At 38.0% G+C, this 21,360-nt stretch overlaps 3 protein-coding genes across 5 annotated transcripts in view; 1 reads left to right on the forward strand and 2 right to left on the reverse strand.

The window, feature by feature from the left end:
• LOC110053955 (small ribosomal subunit protein eS8-like) overlaps positions 1-4,353 on the reverse strand; it is an 8,647-nt gene extending 4,294 nt beyond the window's left edge. The window contains exons 1-4 of the mRNA XM_089270639.1: positions 4,267-4,353; positions 3,980-4,054; positions 690-754; positions 285-393 (exon numbers count right to left, since the gene is read on the reverse strand). Of these exons, the coding sequence (XP_089126765.1) occupies positions 285-393; positions 690-754; positions 3,980-4,054; positions 4,267-4,333 (316 nt within the window). The 5' untranslated portion in view covers positions 4,334-4,353. The remainder of the gene's footprint in view (positions 1-284; positions 394-689; positions 755-3,979; positions 4,055-4,266) is intronic.
• Positions 4,354-4,795: 442 nt separating this feature from the next.
• On the reverse strand, positions 4,796-7,437 carry LOC149105053 (uncharacterized). Its single transcript, XM_089270490.1, has one exon. The coding sequence runs from the start codon at positions 7,419-7,421 to the stop codon at positions 6,093-6,095; it is 1,329 nt and encodes a 442-aa protein (XP_089126616.1). The 5' UTR covers positions 7,422-7,437; the 3' UTR covers positions 4,796-6,092.
• A 19-nt stretch (positions 7,438-7,456) lies between these two features.
• LOC110053957 (protein unc-45 homolog A-like) overlaps positions 7,457-21,360 on the forward strand; it is a 33,152-nt gene continuing 19,248 nt past the window's right edge. For 2 of the 3 annotated variants that reach the window (XM_089270489.1, XM_089270488.1), the window contains exons 1-18: positions 7,457-7,637; positions 8,704-8,895; positions 9,239-9,275; positions 10,365-10,486; positions 11,191-11,244; positions 12,190-12,279; positions 12,606-12,669; positions 13,662-13,765; positions 14,349-14,405; positions 14,939-15,053; positions 15,896-15,956; positions 16,493-16,587; positions 17,155-17,287; positions 17,750-17,803; positions 18,624-18,693; positions 19,417-19,509; positions 19,846-19,914; positions 20,703-20,768. In XM_089270489.1, the coding sequence (XP_089126615.1) occupies positions 7,629-7,637; positions 8,704-8,895; positions 9,239-9,275; positions 10,365-10,486; positions 11,191-11,244; positions 12,190-12,279; positions 12,606-12,669; positions 13,662-13,765; positions 14,349-14,405; positions 14,939-15,053; positions 15,896-15,956; positions 16,493-16,587; positions 17,155-17,287; positions 17,750-17,803; positions 18,624-18,693; positions 19,417-19,509; positions 19,846-19,914; positions 20,703-20,768 (1,485 nt within the window). In that variant the 5' untranslated portion in view covers positions 7,457-7,628. The remainder of the gene's footprint in view (positions 7,638-8,703; positions 8,896-9,238; positions 9,276-10,364; positions 10,487-11,190; positions 11,245-12,189; positions 12,280-12,605; positions 12,670-13,661; positions 13,766-14,348; positions 14,406-14,938; positions 15,054-15,895; positions 15,957-16,492; positions 16,588-17,154; positions 17,288-17,749; positions 17,804-18,623; positions 18,694-19,416; positions 19,510-19,845; positions 19,915-20,702; positions 20,769-21,360) is intronic. The other variant, XM_089270487.1, reaches the window with a different exon arrangement.

Genomic DNA, 21,360 nt, shown 5'->3' on the forward strand with positions numbered 1-21,360 from the left:
CCTTGTCTGGAAATTTGGAAAACCTTCCTGTATCAAATTCGCATGTACCAGACATAATAATTACCCATCTCATTTTTAACACTGGACTCTTCAACAAAAGGAGTGGAACTTTTTATTCAATGGAATTTGGAAGCATTAAGTGGGAAATGATTAAAATCCAATAGTGAACTTTAACTTTGGGTTTAGAGAGAAGTGTTTCAAAAAAGCCCTTAGTGTTTGTTGAGAAAAATATTTGCAACAAAAACAAAGATTAATCTAGTCTATAGAATCAAAGTACAGTGTACCTAAAGAATTCCACACATAAAGTCCATGACTGATTTTGATGGCTTTGACCTTTTTGTGGCCACCATATGCTTTTCTTGGTTCAGTCTCCTCTGATTGATCTGGTGTGAGCTAAAGGATACAAAACAACAAGGCATTAAAATGTGAATTCATCATGGAAAATTATTCCTTTCTTTTAATTTCTTGACTGTTGAAAAATTTTACACAATCTTACAGCCAATACCATCACAGATACATGTAAACTGACCAATCATTTTAAATGGACCGGTGACTAACAAGCACTATTCACTTGACTTTGAAGATAATTCTGCACTGAAGGTTGTCCAAATCCTCACCTGGACAATCACACAACTGAGGCAGGGTGAAAGTTGTGTCTGATTAATAACAATATTACACAGAAATAATACCCTTGTAAGTGCTGGTGGTCTGTCCTTCCTCCATTCCCTCCTTGATCTTGCTTTTAACATAAAAGCTACATGGAAGAAACCAAATAAATCATGTTCAGGTTAATTTCTTGAACAGCCAATGGGATTCTGGCATTATGCCATGTAGTCAGACTTTCTTAGGACCAGTTCAGACAATGACTTTTTCATGAGCCGAACCTGATACATTGAATTTATTACATGAAAAGTTTGGTGTCTGAATCAGTTAAGAACGGCTATTTGAATTTGAAACGGCTCAGCCATTCTTCCCGCCTAGTTCAGCTGGGAATTTCAGCTTTGGAATGGCTTTGATTCAGACGTTGAACTTTTCACAAGCTGAACTAGTGCAGAAATTGTTACAACGTATTTGACAAACAGCTTACACTTTGCCTAAAAATATATTATTGCTGACATTTCAATGTAATTTGGTTCAAACTAAATAAAGTTCCGCGAATTAAGTTTGATGTTTGAATCAACAGGTGTACTTTTGATAATTTTGGTCAGTCCAAATTCAAATAAAATCCAGCTCATGAAAAGTTTGATGTCTGAACTGGGCCTTAGCCATTTTAGTTGATCTAAATACAGGAAGAAGATCTAGTACTATTAATCACAGCATCAAATATAAATAATACAATGCTTCATTTAGACTAGTAAAAAAAGTCATAAAAATGTTGCCTAACAAGATGTCCAGTGCTATTGTATTAAATAATAGAAATAATATGAATTCAATTGGGTTAAAATCAAATGCTACTGGTCAGAACTGTGTTGTAATAAAATAGTGGATGATATGTAAGCATTGCCGGCAACCCAGAAGACCAAAGCTCTAAAAACATGTCTCCTAAAATTTTGAAAAAAATAGGCCACCTCAATATATCACCTCCCCCAGCTTCTAACCCCCCTTCAAAGAAGAGGCCACCTCATTATACCCACTCCTTCTCTCTGCTTCTAGCCTCCTCCAATAGAAAACTAGTTCAATATACCCCCTCCCTCCCCCAGCTTCTAGCTCTCTCCAATAGAAAAATGGGCCACCTCAGTCACAGGCAGCCCAAGCTCACAATGCGAGTTTTTTTTTTTTTTAAATCTTTATGCGAACGTTCAGCACGCGAAACGTGACACGGTTACCGCCGACATCTACTATTACATAACGACCGAGTTTGGTTACGCGAAACGTGACCTTCGCCTTGCAGTATGTGGTGGTGTTGTGTTACAATGGTTTGAATTTATAAAAGTTTGTATGGGGAAAAACGGTAATCGACATTATAGCTGAAATTTCGGTATTTTTGCAATAAAAATGACTCACCTCAATGCCTTGTTGTCTTTTCTATTGTCATCTCGCTTCTCAGCTCGATCCGAAGCTATTTAAGCAAGTTGTCGCTTTTTGGTTTTCCTCTACTAAGAAAGAGTAAAGGCTACACACTTGATTCTGGACTGACCCCGCAAGAAGCGAAAAAAAAACACTGAAATCCCGCCAGCTGCCCCAATTCCTCCGCAGAATCATAGTACAGGTTTAAGCGCTCCCTTGCAGTTAAATTCCAAGCCAAATTCATCTCCACAGCGCACGATACAAAGCTCTGAATCGAAGAAAGCTGACCATCCGGAATCAGTGATCATGCTGCCGGCACCATTTGTGGACACATTCGAAACCCGAGCGGAATGCCGGGCTAACAAATTGACCCTGACCAGGGGAAGGGAGCGCACAGTTCTCGACAAGCCAGGTACTTTGAAACGCCTTGTACGCGAATTACAAAATGCGATTTAAAAATTTACACAGCGAATATTACTTACCACGTTTTCCATTGAAAATTCGAAGACATCCTTCAAAGCAAAGCTAGTTAAAACTTTCACGGACAATCCAACGATTAGATTGAGATTGCCGGTGCGAACGAAGCACTTTTTTTCAAAATTTGTAAACACGTCTAGTCGTTGCTTTGATTGGCTTGTCACAACAATGCTCAGTCGGCGGCCTGGACAAAAATCTTCCCAGAGGACCGTGGAGCAGAGAACCTGGCTTGTCGAGAACTGTGTGCTCCCTTCCCCTGGTCAGGGTCAATTTGTTAGCCCGGCATTCCGCTCGGGTTTCGAATGTGTCCACAAATGGTGCCGGCAGCATGATCACTGATTCTGGATGGTCAGCTTTCTTCGATTCAGAGCTTTGTATCGTGCGCTGTGGAGATGAATTTGGCTTGGAATTTAACTGCAAGGGAGCGCTTAAACCTGTACTATGATTCTGCGGAGGAATTGGGGCGGCTGGCGGGATTTCAGTGTTTTTTTTTCGCTTCTTGCGCGGGTCAGTCCAGAATCGAGTGTGTAGCCTTTACTCTTTCTTAGTAGAGGAAAACCAAAAAGCGACAACTTGCTTAAATAGCTTCGGATCAAGCTGAGAAGCGAGATGACAATAGAAAAGACAACAAGGCATTGAGGTGAGTCATTTTTATTGCAAAAATACCGAAATTTCAGCTATAACGTCGATTACCGTTTTTCCCCATACAAACCTTTACAAATTCAAACCGTTGTAACACAACACCACCACATACTGCAAGGCGAAGGTCACGTTTCGCGTAACCAAACTCGGTCGTTATGTAATAGTAGATGTCGGCGGTAACCGTGTCACGTTTCGCGCGCTGAACGTTCGCATAAAGATTAAAAAAAAAAAAACTCCTCGCATTGTGAGCTTTGGCCGCCTGTGCCTCAGTATGCCCACTCCCCCAGCTTCTAGTCCCCCTTGTAATGAATGGCCTCTCCCTAACCCTCTCCAATGAGGACCTCACAGCAGTATCAAAACAATCACTTATTTAACATATTTTCCAGCATTATAATGCATAAAATGTGTGCTTGTGTCTATTTCTACTGAAATCAAAGCCTGTTTCTGCCTTGTCTGTTATTTTTCAATTTTTAAAACATCTTGTGCCAAACATATTGCTTCTCAATGACTTTCCATGACCTTCACTTAAATTCCATGACTTTCTAGGACTGGAAAATGAAAATAACAAATTCCATGACTTTCCAGGTTTTCCATGACCTGTATGAACCCTGGACCTTGGATATCCAGAGGGGAAAAAGGGGTGAAAAGATATTGGGAGGGGCAGGAGATATCTTCTTCCATTTTGACATTGTAATGGAGTTTCTCAGGCAATGGCATATATTTCTTTAAAGGCTTTTTTTTTTTTCAGGGAACCCTTCAATGGATGGCGGCGGGACGGGGGAGTGGGGGAGGGGGGGGGGGGGAGGGGGAGGATGTAGTAATGCGGTACAAACTATGATGATTGGTGCTTTACCAGAAGAGTGAAAGCAACGGGATTCCTCTGTAGACCGCTGATTGCTGTTAACACTTTCTAAACATCTGAAAGCACCTGTTAAAAAAAAATGAAATACAAGAATCTTGGGTACGCTACGTACAGTTAAGTTTACATCTACATTGCAAATATTCGCCCTTCATAGCTTCAGAGTTGCAACCAACGAAAGAGAACTCAATTAAAGAATGACCGACATCCGCTGTATTTTTGGACCTCGCTAAAATAGTTGATTCAAATGCACGTCGATTATATTGTACAAGTTTTCTTACTTGATCCACACAACCGCAAAGCAGCTATCGATGGACGAACGCATGTTGGACGAACCTTGGCCGCCATGTTGAATTTTGTTCGTTGAGACCGCTGGTCGCACCACGGTTCGGTGGCACTTGTCCGCGAAGACCTGGAAAGAGTTTGAAGGGGGCGGGATCTAAGGAGGGGTGCGGGTGGTGCAGACGTGTTTCGAAAGATCCCCATCTTTTTCAAGTGACAGTAGGTGTTAATTCTCCCTTGTTGTCATTTTTGTGTAGCTGATGGGAGAGGTGCACAGAAGGGTATCTTTGTGGCCTTGTTAGGAGACATCAGGAGTGTAAATGCACGTCCCACAAGAATTTCAAGCCTTTTTATTTAGCGATATCTAAAGGTATGTACTTCACCGTTGGAATGTCAACACAAGTCTTGTTCTTCCTTGTTATTTCATCACCCTCTAAGTTGTCGTTTGAAAGCTTACTGGTTGTTATAATTTTGTTACAGGGCGTCACCTTTAGTTACTCTTTACTGAAGAATCAGCGTACATCATAATTTGTATTCTCTTTAATATTTTATTTGGATTCCTGAATATTAACAAGTTATTATGCTCATAAATAAATTTGATTAAATAACAATCTTAACCATGCATGCACATGTAGATCAGTGTGTATTTTATCTCTGTCCACAACATTTAGGGCCAGCAATTTTAAAATTTCAAGAGCTGAGTTCATTGTCTGTTCAGTCAACAATCCCAGACTATTAAATCTATTGAACAATGGAAACAGCATACTTGTAGACTGTCATTTTTTGGCAGCTTCTCAAGTTAATCAGCCCTAGCCTATCGCATTTTCTAGTCTAAGTTATCAAAATCTATTTAAATAAATCTTCATCATAAATATTGTCTTGTATATTGTTCAGTATTTTGTAATACATAATTTGAAGGTGAAAATATAATAAGTTCACTGTCCTTAAACCTCTGATAATTTTTCAAAATAACTTTTTGTAATATAAATAATTAAAAAACACACCATAATGTTGTAATAAAATATATCAAGAAACATCAGCTAAAACCTATTGCAACATGACCAATTCACATATTACAATAGTTTTTACTTGTGATCATTCATAGACAATAATAGTTAGATAAACACATTATTTAGGACAGACACAACAGGGTGTCTGCATAAACAGAATGTCTAATTCATAAAAAATTTCTAGCATTTTTCTGGTCTCTCTGAGACATACCATTATGCTAGTTCATACTGACATTCATTCCTTACAAGATTTGCTCACTGTCAGTAAATAATGGTCCCTCAATGAACCAAACCGGCCTTGAGATTTTTTGTTTTTAATTCACTCAAAAATAAGTGAATCAACCCTTCCATTTCTAGGTGCACTTACATGAAAAAATAGAACAAAAAAAATATCCCAACCAGCATCACATGAACTAGGTACTTCTGTATACATGCAGTTTTTACTTCATCGCTGAACATGCAGGACACATGTATGGTGTGACTCTGGTACTGAAAGGGTTATTACTCTACATACAAAATTCGAACTTAGATGAGCATAGAACAATGTAAATTCAATACTTTAAAATGAAAATTTAAACATCTTTGAAAATAATGTCAACTGGTTTCCCTGCCATAAGATATTAAATAATTTTGCCAAAGTCTCTGGTCATAGATCTACAGATTTGGAGAGATCCTGGTATTTTAGGAAAAACTTTCCTCATATTCCAAACAACCTTGCAATAACACTTTTAAACGTACTGCACAGTATATGATGCATTTCATCAACACACCTAAAACAGATAGCGCCCTTTTCAATAACCGTTTTTCTTAAGACTTCAATCATCTTTATTGTCGACTGGCCTAGCAATCATCAACCACACTCTTCGTTCAATGCTTTTAAATATGTACACCAGGCCAAGACTCAGGGCTTTGCCACTGTTGATTACAGTTGATCTCATCAGAACAAGCTGGGCTTTTAAAGGATCAAGTTTCATGCTCTTTTCAAGAATTTCCACCAACCAACCAAGTGAACCTCTGATGCGATTAAGCTGTGATAAGACAACATGACAAAACACAGTATTGTAACACAGGGAACAACATTTTACTCCCACAGCGAAAGCCGGCTGGAAGATTGTGTATGGTGTCTTTATAAATACCATGTATATTACTTTAAAGAGAGGCTCGAAAACGTGGTAAAGGGGCTGAAAAAACAGTGCAAATGCTGCTGAAATGCTCACAAATGCAGTCCACATTTCTCGTCCAACAGCAATCAGGGGCGATGCAAATGAAGATAAGATGACATATCCTGGTTTGACGTATGCAAGCCACTGTTTAGTCATCTCCTCAAACAAACTGTTTAAAAACTGGATGCACTTGTCCATGAGTTCGACATGGTACTTTAGAGTGTCGATGATGGGCTGAACATAAGCTCTTATGAAATCAACATGGCGGTACAGTTGCCACACGGCCCACAAGATGGAAAAGATCGTGTACAGCGTGATCACTGATTCGATTAGTTTGCGCACAGCTGGCGTGTATACTCGATGAGGAATGTACGGTGTCCAATCAGGAAGCCCCTCTCGTAGTTTCTTCTCACTACAAGGCATGGCTATGTCGGCCACTCCCCGTGTCGCGCCTTTCCCCGGGACTGTTTCACAATCTGATGCAGACTCGACTAGCTTTGCGTGCCGCAAAGAACGAAGTATATCCCTGACTTGGCCAGTGTAGTTGACGTGAAAAGTCGCCTCCAGAACGTAACTTCTCGACGACGCAGAACTCCCCCTGTGATGAGGACCGTCGATTTCGACGAGCTCTTGGCACTCAACAGTAAGCGTTCCTGTCATTGCATCGAGGTAACCGAACTTTGCACTGACGCGCAGATCCGCTGCGGAGATCTGTTGACAGTTAAGGAAAGTGCAGTATTCATGATCGAAGTGCTTTCTATCTTTGTAAAAGAACTTCAAGTTTCTTGACAGCGGTTCATATTCCAGCCAGCGCTCTTCGTTTCTAATGTCAAGTTTCCCGCATCGGATTCTTTGAAGAGGAACTCGTGTTATATCCTTGGTAAAAGCTAATGGTGAGTTGATAAATGATGTCGGACTCCTGAGCTCGAAGCCTTTTAAAGAAACGGGACTTTCAGCCATTTCTTCACCGTCTGCAGCCATCTTGAGTCATCTTGATGTAAACAAACATCTTGCGCATAATTAAAAAGATAAACCGCAGTACATTCTTTGGAACCCGAGGGCTCAAGACGAGCTGAATGAGAGCTTGAAGCAGCTTGAAGTGCATTCGGAAAAAAGTTCACGGAGTTGAAAAACTGTTTTCGTTTGAAGATGTTGTCTTATAAACCTAGCAGATACATGAAGGAGTAAATGGAGAAGGTATTGTGTTTAGTTTTGTGTCTGTATATAAAAGATTAGAATTGTGAAGACAGAACAGATATCTGGTAATGTATGACTGTTTATATGACTTGTCGGTCTGTAGCTTTCACGTGCAACTACAAGACAGTTAAGCTCATGTGGTTGGTAGATCGATGTCTTACAAATACCTTATCAGTGTTTCAGTTATGAAATATTTGAGACGTTAGATTACAAAACGTTGTTAAAGATCCAGATATCTTTGAGTAACATCTAACTCCCCCCCCCCCCGACCAGAAACTTCTATCAGTGGAGATGACCACACCCATTCATTGTAAGAATCGCTAGCAGTAACATGGGCGGATCCAGAATTTTCCTTAGGAGCGGGTGCACCACTAAGGAATGACATAACTGGCCAGTGAGGTAAAAAAAAAAAAAAAATTAAAAGCAAATACAAAGAAGAAGGGTTCATCTTAAGAGGGGGGGAGGAGTGAGGGTGCATACCTCCTGCACTATCCCCCTAGATCTGCCTGCGAGTATTTAATAGCCTCATCAATTCCAACCTTCCCCCCTCCCCACCTCTGGACATTTGTGCAAAAAATGAAGCAACTACCCCACAGTGTCGCTAGCTCATTTGTAGGAGCTTCTAGAAGACTCCAAATTCCTCACCCATGGGACAAATGTCAATATTGTAATTATTTTAATGTTTGATTATGTATCTTGATTAGTACCTGTAAACCATTGTCAGGGTTTAGTGTGTTAGTCTCTGGGTCAAGTACATGTAAAGTAGACAAGGTCATTGTCCTGCTGAGATCATTGTGTTGTATCCTTGGGCAAGACACTTTACTCTCAATCAAAGTGCCTCTCTCAAGCCAGGGGTCTAAATGAGTACCAATGGACTAACATCCCATCAGTAGAAATACTCTAAGTTGTTTCATACTATGGAAACTAAAGATTAGCTCTGGCCTGATGGGCCATTTGGCTGGAGTGCAGACCTTACCTCTTGTTATGGGCACAGCTTGAAATAACATACTGATTTAGAATCAGGTATTTCAAATGTATTTTTAATTATACCTTTTTTGTTGAACAGGATCCAGACCAGAAGAGTGCTCTTGACCTCAAGTCAGAAGGAAATGCACATTTCAAAGACAAAAAGTATGAGTTAGCAGCAGCATGCTATGCTCAAGCATTAAAATTGCTCCCTAAAGATGACAAGGATAAAGAAAAACTGAAAGATAGAGGAGTGATTCTAAAGAACAGAGCAGCTTGCTATTTAAAACTTGTGAGTTATTTATCATTGTTATGTTCTTTATAAGTTGTACTACCGATAATCTTGAAAATCTCACTGAATTTCTCCAGGGAAAATTATTTTTTCTTTTAAAGATCAACCTTTGCTTTTTTCCTACATTTAGTACATGTGATCAGACCCACTCTGCTTATTACTAATAGCACAGGACATGTATAATTTACAAAAAATATGCACAGAGCTCTCAGTTTCATGCAAGAATTACTTAGATAAATTGTCTTAAAATATGTTTTTTTTTTCAGGCACGTCTTTTTTCCATTTTCTAGTTGAATGTAGAATTAATATATATGTATGCTTTTTGTTTTCATTTATCTCTTAGGAAAAGTATGAAGAGGCTGTAAATGATGCAACAGAATGTAAGAATAATAAACTAAATCAATAAACTATGTACTAAATTGTATGTACTTAATATTAATTTATTAGAGTTCCCCATGGACTTTGTCTCTCCAAAAAACTAGAAAAAATTGATTGCATGCATGCAGTTGTACAATCTTGATTTCTTGAACCTCCTGTCAACTTGCCTTGTGTTAGTTTCACTGTTAAAATTAACTCTTAACTTGGTCCCTGCTCCCAATTTCTTGAATTTACCACTAGTGTCTTTTCCCTAGGAGGCTAGAGAAATTGGGATTCCAAATGTCTTACTTCTTATTCCCAGTGTTCTTCTAGTTCCTAGTGTCTTTCTTGTTGTTTCTTTCATTTTTCAAAGTACATTGGTTTCATAGTTTGATTCTTATTCTACTAAATAGACAAAGGAAAAACTATCATGAAAAACCAGATCCTCAAATTTGTAAACAGAGGGTGGGAGTACAGAGCCACCCTAAACTTTTGAAAATTTAAGGTTTGGCTTTGAACTTCGTCCTTTGCAGAATTTGTTTTAAACTTTGTAAAACGTTGCATCTTTTCATACTTATCACATTTTTTGATAACAATAATAATAATAATAATAATAACAATAACAATAACAATAATAATAATAATAATAATAATAATAATAATAATAATAATAATAATAATAATTAAAATGGGGGTCACCGAACTTGCTTTTGATTTATAACAACTTACTGTATGTAAAGCATTAAGGATGTTTTTTAACAGGTTGTGCTATTGCTATCTAATGGTAACCTTTTAGTTCACCAATGGCTGGGCATTGATGTGATACCAATGTTGTATCATTACCGATAAACAGCACTTGGTGGTACATTGAACGATCAAAGCTAATACACATACAAATAGTAGCAGTTAGAAAAGTGCTGGAACCTGTTGCCAGCTACATCAAATGAAAAATACAGCTCAAAGTTTGTTCAGTTCACTTAGTAATATTTTTCACCCTGTGCATACCAAACATGAACTCAGATCTCGAAAACTAACATATTAATAGTATGTGAACGGAATTATCAGTTTAATGTTCAATTGACAATTATCTGCTGTTGTTTTTTCCTATGTAGCATTAAATATTTTACCAAATGATTCCAAGGCCTTGTTCAGGAGATGTCAAGGACAGGAAAAACTTGGTCGACTGGAGAGTGCATTCCGTGATGCTCGTACACTGATCCATATTGAACCAAAGGTATCAGCTGATCAAAAAAAAAACATTTGTGCACTGCTAAATTGGTCCAGTTCTGGCCCTCTCTTTGTAGTGCAATGTTATGTAGTTAAAGAGGGTCCCTCTCTCTCTGCTATTATTACAGTGCTGCTGTGGTCACTTGAAAGTTTTGGTGTTGTAGTGAGCAAGTCTGTGTCAGGGGGGTCGCATTGCCATGGATATTCCTGATTTGGAACCCTGCATAAAGCAACTAATAGTATTTCTTCTACCCCTGGCTGGATGGGTTGCTGTAGACTGTACATGTAAGTGAAGTCTGTTACAGGGTTACTCCCCCCCCCTTCCAGAAATTAAATTTGCTGTTACACATGTACATTTAAATGGAGAGAAGCCCTGTGTGAATAATGTATCTTTCCCAAGAACACAATGCAATGACCCCATCGTGGAGTTTAAATATTAAAAATACAGACTGCTCAATCCAGAGTCCAGCATGCTAACCATAAGGTCACCATGCAGGCCTCCCATGTTGTAGCTTGCAAGCAGGCCTTTCACAGGGAAAGAAAGCAGGAAAGGAAAAAGGGAAGAACTCCACTTTCCTCTCCTCCTTTCTTGCAATGCAAAGAGCCTAGTAGTTGCAGTCTACCCATGTGGTAGTAGTATGTATGTCTACTTTTCATTAGGTTATCTTGTGTGTAGATAGATATTTATTTTCTAACTACATTACGCTGTAGAATACTGTGGTACAGGAGACCCTTAAAAGGCTTGGTGCACAGCTTCAAGCAAAGGTAAATCATTAAATATATTACCAGTATACTAACTAAAATGAGCCAGTCAGAATGCCTTATTGTCAGTACAGTATTCTAGTACCTTATACAATGAAATTTTCCGCGACACGTTAATTTCAAGAATTTTGCAAGTTTCAAAAAGATGTGAAACTAAAGTGATGCAAACAATAAGTGTTGCAAACATAACATGATGCGGAAATTAAGTGTCGACTAATATTATGTTAACATTATTGTCAACATATAGTCCCGCTGTTTTGTTACTTTTGACGTTAAACTGTATCTTTGACAAAGTCGGTTTACTAAATTCAAGGACATGTTTAAGTAACATTGCCAAGGAAGCTACTTGTGTTACTCGAAAACGCAAAGTTAAAGTGATTCAAAATACATAATTTTTGCAAAAGTGCAGAATTTAAGTGTCATGATATATGCCCATTTCAAGATGGTGAAAGAAACATGTCACAAGAATTTCATGTAATAAGTAATTTGTACTCTGCAGAGTGGAGCTGAATAATAAATACATTTATTATATGGCAAGGTACAATGTACTCTTGAGGTAAATCGATCTGGGCATTTTGATTAGTTCTTTCATAGTTGGGATTTTGCCATGCATGGAAATTATTATAAGGCTTTTATTTTTTTGCTTTTGAAAGGCAGAAAAGTCAAGGCCTAGTAACTAACCTAGCTTGTTTGAACCATACTCAGTGTTGAAATAATTGGCCCTCAGTCATTTTTGTATGGACCTTGCTGCACTTGATCTGTTCTGCCACAAGCTCAGGTCAATATTCCCCAGTATGCAGGGCCTTGCGCTTGGTTAGTAAGAGGTTACATAATCTGTGCACGTACGGCTGTTGTTTCATAAACCTTTACACTGTACTTTGTACATGTACATGTAACTTCTGCTTGTATGGTCTGTCACAATTATTAACTTATACTTTTCAATTGTAGACTGATCGATGTCGAACCACTGATGGTCTTGTGGATGAGATGTTTACTTCTCTTTTCAGTAATGAGGATGGTGAAGAGAAGAGAATGCAAGTATGGGTTGACAGATATGATTATTTTTTTTTTCACAGTGATTCCCCACATTGTGGGTTTTTAGATTGGCATAGATCTTTGCTAAATGACTTGACAATTGGTACTATGACATGATCAACAGATGTATTTGAATGCAGTACTGGAGTATGCAGGTTTAGATTTTACCCTCAATGTTTGATAGCAAACAACACAGATTAAATACAAAGTAGCATTATTATTGCATTTAAAAAGTTACATGACTTTGCACATGTACAGTATGATGTGCATAACTAAAAGGAAAGCGGTTAATTTATTAAATTGTATTGCTTCTTTTCATGTGTTTCTAGGCAGTGAAGAATCTTGTGATTTTAGCCAATGATGAGCCAGGAGCACAGAGGATATTCAGGGGAGGTTAGAAGCTCTGCAATGGAGAGCTGATCAGAATAAATCGTACCTTTCAGAGCAGTAGCGTTCTCTAAATCACTTGAATTTTCAATACTGGCATAAATCCGTTTTTGAAAACAGCCTAAACTGGAAGCACCCCCTTGCACTCTTCTGCCTATGTATGAATATTTGAGATTAGCATGGGCAATCCAACAATTTTGGTCAAGGTCTTACGGGAACTGTTGGAGGCAGTTTTAATATAATAAAATTCAAAAAGTTGTTTCGATCTGTCATTTATGTGGTTAGGATTTTTGTTTGAAGAGTGTAGAAAAAATTGCACAAAATGGCTCATTCCATATTATACAAAGGGTCAAAGGCAGGAGAACTAATAAATAAATGTTTACAAACACAAGTAATAATGTTTATTTAAGTTCTTTAACATAATATATGGTTTGAATCCAGGAGTTTCAGTAGCTCATCTAGACTAGTGCAATCTTTGGGGTGAGGGTCAGTTTTATGCCAGCACCTTAACCGCCTTCTTACAATGGACTGATTTATGACATAAACAAAATTGACAGATGAATCTCAAACAGAAAAACTGAATTTGACTAGAAATAGACATATTGAAAGTTACTAGAACTGATCAATAACAAACTTTACACAGGTCTTGCAAACAACGATTAGCATCACATTTACCATTGACATTGACCAATCATTTTCAGAACTAATGGACTCTGAAGAAAAGTTTTGCTCAGTTTGTCAAAACATCAGCCACCAAATAAGTCTTTTCAGAGCTACACCTTCATCTGGACAATCAATTAGATGAACTTTGATTATTATAAAGCTGCATGAGAAAATCACATATTATCCCAAGCAGTATGTGAAACTCAGTTGGACGATTCATTTCAAACCTTTCCAACAGAAGTTGCAGTCAAAGACATACCTTGTATGTATGCATAATCCCGATACTGAGAACCATTAGCATTCAGTTGATATTCTGATCATGACTTCTTGTGCAGGTGAATTACCCAGAGTGGTGTCCTTGTTAAACAGTGGATCAAATGAACAGACTGTGGCAATGTTGAAAGTCCTTAAAGGAATATGCACCAACTCTAAGCTAAGGGTAAATTGCAGTTTTTTTACACTTAATTGCTTTAATTAAACAACTTTAAGTTAATAACATTTAACTGAGCAAAGCCACGCTATCAAACTCAGTGTATGTAAACGTGCATCGTGATTCAATGATGCATGCCCATGGAGTGTAAAATGTTAACTAAAATTACTGCCCCATTTTTCATTGTTAGTGTTATAAGTTAAAGGAATGATTCATGCTTTCAACTAAAGTTGCAACATTGAGTTGTGATGCTGTTGGTAAGCGTGAAGAGCAGTCAAGAAGCTGGACCTCAGGCAACTCATACTAGACGTAGAGTGTTTTTGTACTCTCCATTACATGTATTTCCTGTGTGCATTATTTAACTTGATAGCAATTTATCCAGTGGATAGCGTTATCCAGCCTCCAAACAACCGGTGCCTAGGCCTCCTCGTTATCCACTTAATACCATTTAATGAAGAGGGCAATGTGTCATTAGCAAAGAACGTAACTCAAAGACCCCTGCAGCCAGCAGTCTTGAGCCAGGAATAATATCATGAAATACATCAAGATAGTACTTTGTAATTTAAGACATTCTGTATGTTGTGTTTTATAGACATTGTCTGTGCTCAAAGAAGTTTCCTTGCCAAGGCTTTTAGCTCTGATTGAATCAGTGAGTATTATGTGGTTACTGTATTGCTAAACTCCCTGATCTTTATTAAGCTTGAATAGACGTCAAAGTCACTGTGACACTGGCAGCCAGGTATTAATTGTTGCCGGCAACCTGTCAACTGTAACACTTAATATGTGCGTTTGTTATTAATATTTCTTAGTTACAACTTGTGTTGTGATTTATCAGTTTGGTGGGAACATTCATTCGCTAAAATTTGAAGCTGTTTTTGTCATCAATATGTCCAGTCATTCATTGTCAATTTCTCTTAATGTTCAGAGCAAGTAAATGTGAAACAGGAATTTAGATCCCTTAAACTTGCTAAAAACCTTATGATACATATAATTTCAACGTGACTCGTTTTGCTTTTGACAGTCCAAAATGGTGTTCAAATTAAAAATTGTTTCAGACCATACAAAAATATTAAAAAGGTTTCCTGAACCCATCAGACACAATGTTCAATGTGTCATGTTTTACTCCTACTAGACAAGTGTGTAATTACATGTAATATCAAATGCCATGTTTTACTTTTGCAGCCAATTAATGAAGTGTCAATGGCAGCTGTCTTAGTTCCACAACAAGCTCTGGATTCACTTGTTCCCAAGCCGCCTGAAAAGAAGAACAGAGGAGAAGAACCACCAAAAGAGCTAGGTGACCATGTTTCCATGATGATTGCTTTCTTTTACAAGTAGTTCGTAGAATCCTACAGCCACGTCAGTTTAAAAAAGGAAAATTGAACACTTCGGGTATAAAGCAAGCTGTTGTCAGGCTCTTTTTCTGAGAAATCTAACATGACTTTGTGTTATTGGCTGCATGTAGATTAAATTCTGATTTTGTGAGGGTTTTTTGGAAATATGTAGAAAACTTACAATAGGGAAAAAAATTTCAGAATAAGAACAAGTCATACTATATACAGTTGGCTAACTGTGTTGCAAAGAAACCTTTGCTATAAATAAAGATAATTATCTAATGTTCATGTTTACAATTATCATTCACAGTGGACAAAAATAGCAGGGGCTGGCTTCATTCTCAGTGCAGTTAAATATAGTTGAGAACACTGCATGTGAATTATTTTTGACTGACAACACTGTTTTGTTCCTAAATTCTCTACTATTGAACTTGTAAGACAGAACTGTTTCCAAATTTCTTATTTAAAAGGCATTACAGTCACAGATGGTGCAATTTTCAGTTGTTCATAGTCCGTTTTAATCTTCCTCAGTCACCATTATTGTTTATAAATTGTTTATTTCATGTTCTTCAATTGGTCTTTAGACAGCATTTTTCTACCTTTGGAAACCATTACTGAATGAGTTTTCCTCCAATTTGACAGTAATATGGAAATGGAAAATTTTTTCGCTAGTATGCAAGCATACAAAGTCATGATATATTGTAACCTAATTGCAGTAACAAGTTACGAGTTTATGATGGGATTTTGGTCATCAAGGCTGTTTTCGTTAGTGAAAGTTGGTGTTAAAGGACTTATTTTATCTCAGAAAATAAAGAGGAAATTCAAAACGTTATTACACTGCTCATGGATGCTGTTATGAGTGAAAAGTGAGTATGAGATTTTATTAAGTCTTTGTCACAACACTCTCACTTTCCACCCCCCCCCCCCCCCCCACTTATTTTGGGTCAAACAAAAATCGCAGAAGAAAGAAAAGCCGGCAGAACAAGCACCCCCCCCCCCCCTCTAACTCCTTAAGCTCAAGGTCTGGATTCGCCACTTATTACAGTAACATTTTGAATACTATTTGAAACATCTCACTTTAATTCATTTCTCTGAGTGACCCCGTGGTTAAATTCTCAAGCATTCTTGAGAAAAGTAATGTGAAACCTCCTAAAATTGCTTAAAGCACGTGTTATTTTGTTTTGAACTGACGTGAAACGTCCGTTTTAGTTGAAATATGGATAACTTCAAATTCAATTATCTCACACGGGGTCAGCTTGAGAGCTAAAGTGTCAATAAGTTCTTCTTAACCGTTTTTAAAGTGTCATCATGCTATAAGGTTTTTTTTAGTAACTATATTTTTGCCATGATTGCTCGAATGTTCAGCGGAAACCTTCTTATTTCGTTTTCCTTCTATCTTTAGAGTTGGCGTGGAGGGTCGTGATGCAGTCATTGATGTTCTAATCAAAATTATTCCCAAAAACAAGCTGGCTGTTGAACTTTTCGTAAAAGTTGGAGGTACATGTGCACAGATGTTTAAAACAATTGTTATTAGTTGTAACATTAAAGCAAATAGTTGGCTGTTATTAGTTACTGTATGTGGTTGGTGAGTTACACTGTAGCTCTCAACATGGCTCAGTTATTGACAAGGATGTACAGTTGTGTATACATGTTTTTAATGGTTTTACCGTAGTGTAGAGTTCTTTGTTTTTCACTTTAACGCTACATGATTGGCTTAAAAAACTTGCGCCACTTTTTCAGCCAATCAGAACTGAAGTAAAGCCAAAACCAATCACAACCCGCTCACACACGTTTTCCCGTATTTGCTATGAATTTTGATTGGTTTATTGGATTGTCCGTGTCCTTTGTGATTTGCTAGAGTGATAACTTTGGTTTTGGTTTCATGACACTCAACTGAAAACCACTTGCGCAACAGTAAATGCCTATGACTGGTGCAAAGGGAGACTGTTTCCCTCCTTTTCCAATTTCAAACTAAACAAAGTGTCGCAATCGTACATTGATTTATAATAAAAAGCGCAGGTTTGATCATAAGTCAATACCTTGTTTGATCCTTGCTTTCCACAGGTGTTCGTAAGCTGATGGTTGTTGCTGCTTGCACAGCTCCCTTGGATTCCGAGGAAAAGGAAGGCCTTGCAGTATCAAATAACACACGAATGCATATCTCTGTAGCACTGGCCAAAATGGTAGACTCTTTTGGGTGAGTGTTATCGCAACCTAGTTTATTCAGATGAACCAAGCAATTGTTTATCGTGTTTAAATAAAGTTTATCTATCTATCTCTATCTATTGAACGTTAAATACAGTAACAAATTCCTCATGTGGATATCCGTTAGGTTTAAGTGGTCATTTCTTGTCATGTTAGCTGCCACGTAGGCGAGTTTGAAACTGGTTACCAGAACAATTTGTACGACTGTATGCAATAACATGCAAGATGTTCGAATGGGAAAAATACTAGGAGCTTTTACCGAAGCCTACACTACATGTAACAGAGAAACTAACGAAACCTCATGTACAGGAATATTTGAGTAGCTAGAAAGTGTCTTGGGGAATGGATGCACCATGGTATACCGTATTCAAATAATGCTTGACACAAGCTTATTATGACACTGTACATGCACAAATGTACATCTAGTTCACGGGCGTGGTGTTATCATTTTCAGTTATCATCAAAAGGAAAAGGAGCCATTGATGGAGGATGCAACAACAGCTATCAGGTAAGTACATGCAGCTGCACCAGCAGCTTATTTGGCTCATGTCACGGTCAAGCCCAGTTAAATAACCTAGTTCACGACAAGCTTCCTGTGGTTGTAACTCAGAGTTTAGAGTAATTGACCCTTTTCTGGTAGGCCTTGAGTTTGACCTGCGTCCGTAACCGCAATGATAATCTTTCTCCTGCAGTTCAAATAAAATTATTGTTTGATACATATATTCTTTTTCACATCGCCACCATCTACGTTTATGTGACTAGCTCAAGACATGAGAAGCTCCCAGTTGGCGTGACACTGTAGCTCAGTTGGTCGAGCACCGCATCGGTACCGCACAGGCCATGGCCTCTGGTACCTTCTCAAGCCTGATTTTTTTCAGGCTTTATTTTCGCAACTGCTAATGTTTCGGAAATAATTTCGATTCATGATCTCTCATGTCCTGCTGAAATCTGTCTTTTGCAGTTCAAATATATGTTTAAGTATAATTCTCTCTCAGTTTCACATCTGTAGCTAGCCTGTCCACAGACCCTCCATTTTGAACTTGTAACAAAAATAAACATCTGTGGATAGACTGTTCTGCAGCAGACTCACAATGTTCCTTTTTTTGTTCTTGTGGTTTGTAACAGACAAGAAACATACTAGTATTAAACTGACCTTGCCTTGGCGGCCGCCATTCATATCATCAACAAGAGAGCTTGGCTCAAGCATAGTCTCTTGGTTCAAGTCCTTCTCTGTTTAGCGCGGGTAACTTAATTCGGACTTCCCGCCATAATTTACTCATACATGTATCCGTGCTAATTGCCTAATTATGTTTCTGTGTTGTTTGCAGCCAGTACCTGACTCAAAGCAGCCCAGAAGCGCACATCAAGGGAGCCACAGCTCTGTCTTGTCTTTTTCAGGTTGGTTCGAAAACAAGATGAGTTTTCGCTATTGCATTTAATTTAAGATAACACTGTCCTCAGCTAGTATTGGTTCATGAAGAGGGAGGAATTGATGAGGATAATCGTGTTGAATCAGGCGAAAAATCCTGCAAGCAGTACACAAAACCAATGTCACCCACCTCTGACACCATGTGTCAGAAGGTAACCTGAGCCACTTTAATTTGCTTGAGTTGACGGACGTTTCCCTTCGCATGCCAATTCTTCTCTTAGTTGAACTCTAGTTGGTGCACGTGTACTTGTAACTGAAAAAATGTAGTCACTTAGCTCAGCAAAAATCTGTGTAACATCTTTTGTTGATGGTTGCTTGGTTAAAATCTTTGCAAACAATTTTAAAGCAATCAGAAACTCTAACGCAAGTCCCGGACTTTGGAGAGTGTTTGACTTTTTATGTTAACTACAATTTCGTAATTTAGCAAGGGTTTTCTCAAGGTTTTCCTAGTCAGCAGGAAGGATAGTAGTTCTCACAGCCCGGCAAATCTTTCTTAACTGAAATTACTTATGGGAAACAAATATCCAGACCAGGGGCGCAAAATCACTTTCACAGCTGGTCAATTTTTCCAGTGCCCAGCCTTAGTAAAACCCCTGAATATAGTCGTATAAGTCTTTCTTATCTCGTTTAATTGTTATAAGAAACTCATATAATAAATTTGTTTAACTTTGACCTGAACCTTGTATATTCAGGGAGTGCAGGAGGCGGCTGCTACAGTTCTTGGAAATGAAGAATTCTTGGGAAAAATCCTTGCACTTGCTGAACGAAAAGACCATGTGTCACAGGTAACTTGAACAGTGTTTTCACTTTTGTTTTTAATCAAAACGTTTCATTCTCAACTATTAACTATGAAGCGAGCGAGAAGGATTTAAACGATCCATGATGATATATAAATCTTGGGGGAGTTGTGTTGTTCTCAGAGAAGTTAAAAGCGAAACAGGAATTAAAATACAAAATTTTGTTTGAGACTCCTCTCTTTGCTTCAAGAAGAAATCAATAAATGCTCAGATTAAAAACACGCCTCAAAAGCTGAAGACTTCTATTATTTACTGGGAGTAGTTGTGAATACCTTGTAGCATTTTAATTGTTTATGTATAGTTAAAATATATATTTATTTACAGATTGTTGCATCTGAAACATTAGCATTAGGAGCGTCTGAAAAGAAACTAAGCACAGTGCTTAACATGAGGGTAAGTAAGTGAAATTATCATTAACTCGGCAAAATCCACAATGTTATCTTATGAGACTTAGGGCCCGTTTCTCGAAAGCCCCGGAAACTTTTCGGGCCCGAGAAGCCATTTTTAGTTAATCGATATTTAAAGACAGAGAGGTGTATACGCCTGAAACTTCTTGTATGAAGAGAACATCTGTTCGTATTAAGAATTTATGAATAAAACAGCCCTGTAGTCAAAAGGTTTGAGATTTTGCTACCGCTTTTCGCGTGTGAAAACTTTTCGGAACCGGTGAGGGAAGAGATTTTGTTGTAAACAACTAAAGGCTGAATTTTTAGTTATCGACAAATTAGCAGTTTCCTTGTGTAAAAAGGGAAACTGCTTTATTTGTCGACTACTACAACTAACAGTTCGTCTCTCACACTTGGCACTACGTTTTTTTAAATGTCGAAAACATTCAATTGCCGATATCAAATAGTAGTCGACAACTAATTGTCTCGTCTGTAAATGTTCTGTGCAGCATAGAGTGTATTCAAGACATGATGCTGTCATCGCAAGTAGGTATAAATGGAGATTGTGGAATATCAGTTGTCACTGAGTTGAATTTTCGCTGCTTTCTCAGCATCTCAGCTGCATTTAGTTGAATGTATGACGGTCGCATGGGAACTTGACGGGAAATACGAGGACATGAATCCGAGTGTGTTTTACATCATTTTTAACATTGAACTCAGTGCCCGTAAAAAGAGTGTGTGTAGCTATAGTTTTATTTATTTATTTATTTATTTATTTATTTATTTATTTTTTAGGCGCTGCCTGTTTTAAAAGACTTGTACCATTTAAAGGATGACAACATACGAGTTAGAGCCTTGGTGGTAAGTACTTACTTGGAATCATGTGGTCTTCGGGGCAATTCCACAACCAAAAACGCATTCAAAGAGGAGACGAGACATTTTGTAGTGCTGCGCGCCATTCCGTTGCCACCTGACAAAAGTTTTGATTATTTTAATCTATAACTTTTTCGCTTTTTTCTCACTCGTTTTTGATGGCTTCCTTGGGAACTGGCCAATCAAAATGCAAAAAAAAAAAAAATAGGAGGTGGAGAGTTTCCACCTACGGTCTCCAACAGTGATTAAATCACCCTACTTACTTCTTGTATTTTTATTGGAAAAATTAAACAGAAGCCATTGCAACGTGTCAAAAAAGGATGCCAAAAATCAGCCTTGCGTAATAGCAGTTCGTTGCAAGAGCAACTGAAATTTTGGGGCAGGTCCGTTTTGCGGCCAAATGTCCTTCAATTGAGTAGATAACATCGGAGAATGATGTCCAACCACAGTTCATATTAACTTCTACATTGTTCATTATCTCAAACAGGAGACAGTGACTGCCTTTGGTCAAACCTACTAAGATTTAAGAAGCTTCTCTCTATGATTAAAAAGGGGAAGACAATATATTTTGTTTAAATTA

The sequence above is a fragment of the Orbicella faveolata genome, unplaced genomic scaffold (genome assembly GCF_042242905.1).
Source record: "Orbicella faveolata isolate gen_17 unplaced genomic scaffold, um_ofav_v1 contig_34, whole genome shotgun sequence".
Lineage (NCBI taxonomy): Eukaryota > Metazoa > Cnidaria > Anthozoa > Scleractinia > Merulinidae > Orbicella > Orbicella faveolata.